Here is a 2,504-nt window from a genome sequence, read left to right on the forward strand (position 1 = left end):
GAGTTTCATGCAGATCGGTCAAACTTCCTAGGAAGAGATCGATTTTAAGTGTTTTTCAAAAAATTCAAAATGGCGGAAAATCTATATAACCGGGAGTTATGGGTTCTTGGGGCAAATCTGTTTCTCATGAGGAGAGGCATCTCTGTGCAAAGTTTCATGTCTCTACGACATACGGGGCATGAGATATGCCCATTCAGAGTTTGCAATTTCTGGCTATAGCGCCCCCCTTTGGCCAATTGATGTAATATTGCTTCATCCGCATCCTCCCATGACCCTCTACCACTGTGCCAAATTTCACATGGATTGACCAACTCAGTGAGGAGAAAAACGTGGAACAGACACACACACACACCCACAGAGTTTTCGTCATTATATAATAAGATAAATTGGAACGCAGCTGTCAGTGTCAGTGATGTTCAGGTGGGAGCAATGATAAATAGAGACCTAAACAACAAATGTAAGTGGAAACCAGAGCTGTGTCCCAAGTCCATACAATATATTGAGTCTGCAGACATGGATGTACTTTGTTCAAACTAGAAAAGTCACAAAATTAAAAAGTCAAAGAGCAGCTGCTTCACTAGCGACGAACTAAAGGACTAAATATAATGAAGCTATTTTCTAGCCAGCTACATGGATAAACAGACCAAAGGCAATTCATCTCTTACCTGTGCAATTCCTGCACCCATCTGCCCACTTCCGATGACTGTTACATGCTTAATAACAACATTTCTGACAGCTGAAGAGGAAAAACCTCTGCAGATCTGGTGAATGGAGAAAGCCATGATGATCAGCCTGCTGCAGGACTTTAGGACTTAAACAGACCCAGGCACAGGCTTCATACTTATGCAAACTGTATGTTGACTTTGTAAAGTCAAATGTACACAAGGCGAGTGAAGTATGAGACAACAGGCCCCAGGGCACAGAAATGCAAAAGAGCCCACCACCTCTCCAACAGACACCACCAACACTATTTCCATTTTACTAACCTTTTTTTTTTCTTTTTGAAAGATCCCGGACAAGCCCCCAAATATGTTGCGTCCCCACCTGAGGTCTAGGGGATGGGGGGAGTAACACCATGAAATAGAGGGATCTTTCAAAAGAAGGAAAAGGCAGCCAAACAAATATCTGGTTAAAAGGAAGTTTGTTTACAACAAAAATGTGCAAACAAGGACCACCAACAAAAAACGGCCCCAAAAGGGAACTGGATCGCCTATCAGGGAAACACACAAAAACAGAAAAGGTTAACCACAGCCAGCTACAGTATCACAACACTATGCTGAAACTCTCAACTGTCAGCTGTATGCTGAAAGAAAGACAGGGAAAAACACAAAACACAGGGCGGGCCCAAAACACATAAAATCAAACATCTAGTTTGACTATGTAAACAACATTTACACAACATTGCCATCTGCATATAAATAACACTTAACACTTCCCTTATCGATTCTTTGTGTGTGCGCGCATCGGGGCCGAACTCCGCTGTGCGCGATACAGAGGAGGATTGTAAGGCGCGACCATGTACAGACAGAAATGACATGCCGTTGTGTAAAAAATATAAGTCATCACATTATAAGGTAAAATGTTTCACCATATAACATGATAAATAGTATATTATGTTATTATATGAAGCGTCCATCGCGCAAAATAATATAACTTTAGTTTATGAAGAGATAAGACGGAGCCCTCTCCTCTTATATGCTTTACTCATGTAAAAAAACTTTACAAGTATGTGAATTGACCTGGATATGAAGTGTCCATAGTGCCAAATAATATAATTGTAGTTTCTAAAGGGCTAAGATGAGAAAAAAAAGAATAAATAGTTGCATGTAGGGGAAACACTGAAAGAGATGGTGGTCTCGCTGAACAAATGCCTATTTTCAGCACATTTTATGCTGTTACATTCAAAGCAATATCAGCCTAATAATTTCAGAATGATTAATTCTCACCAAGTAGAGCTACTGAAGTCATCTGCTATCAACGATAGCACAATGCATTCAATGACAGATTCTGTAACGTTATTTGACGTAGATGAAAACAAATGCTCTACAAATATTCTTTCATTTGTTCCATTTCAGATGATAGCGGTGGACCAATTTCATATTTGTTTACTTACACAAGCACTTATCTCTTGTTTAGAATATAAAATTTGTTTTGTTGACACCGAAAACCTGTAAGGTCTACTTTTGTATGTTGACTTTGTAAAGTCAAATGTACAATATAGCCGCGAGCGGCAATCTGCGGGTTCTAACCTGTTCCACCCCAAACCAGCCACCGTGACCCTCACCACCCACCGTGACCCTCATCTGCCGTAGTGCAAGACGTTCCCCACTCTGTCCTTGAAAGCTCCAAGAAATACATACTCTTTCCAAGTCACACATTTCTTGAAATCGGGTTTTCAGCTAGCCTACATGCTAATAACATTTGTGGTATACTTTCACATAGAGACTCCATTTGAACATCAAAACATAAATTGAAATTTTACCTATTGATGCGTATTTCAAAGT

The 2,504-nt window shown here is 40.1% G+C and overlaps 2 protein-coding genes across 5 annotated transcripts in view; one reads left to right on the top strand and one right to left on the bottom strand.

Annotated features, from left to right (window-relative positions):
- Positions 1–2,504, top strand: part of LOC126397387 (coiled-coil domain-containing protein 106-like) — a 68,989-nt gene that overhangs the window by 29,838 nt on the left and 36,647 nt on the right. The gene's annotated exons all lie outside the window — the stretch shown is intronic.
- LOC126397389 (hydroxyacyl-coenzyme A dehydrogenase, mitochondrial-like) overlaps positions 1–2,504 on the bottom strand; it is a 21,200-nt gene that overhangs the window by 12,385 nt on the left and 6,311 nt on the right. Inside the window, exons 2-3 of one of the 3 annotated variants that reach the window (XM_050056114.1) lie at positions 987–1,090; positions 666–761 (exon numbers count right to left, since the gene is read on the bottom strand). The exons of 1 other annotated variant lie outside the window; for it this stretch is intronic. In XM_050056114.1, the coding sequence (XP_049912071.1) occupies positions 666–686 (21 nt within the window). In that variant the 5' untranslated portion in view covers positions 687–761; positions 987–1,090. Of the gene's footprint in view, positions 1–665; positions 952–986; positions 1,091–2,504 lie in introns of those variants that run through there. One more of the 3 variants, XM_050056112.1, reaches the window with a different exon arrangement.

The sequence above is a fragment of the Epinephelus moara genome, chromosome 11 (assembly GCF_006386435.1).
Source record: "Epinephelus moara isolate mb chromosome 11, YSFRI_EMoa_1.0, whole genome shotgun sequence".
In the NCBI taxonomy this organism is placed as follows: domain Eukaryota; kingdom Metazoa; phylum Chordata; class Actinopteri; order Perciformes; family Serranidae; genus Epinephelus; species Epinephelus moara.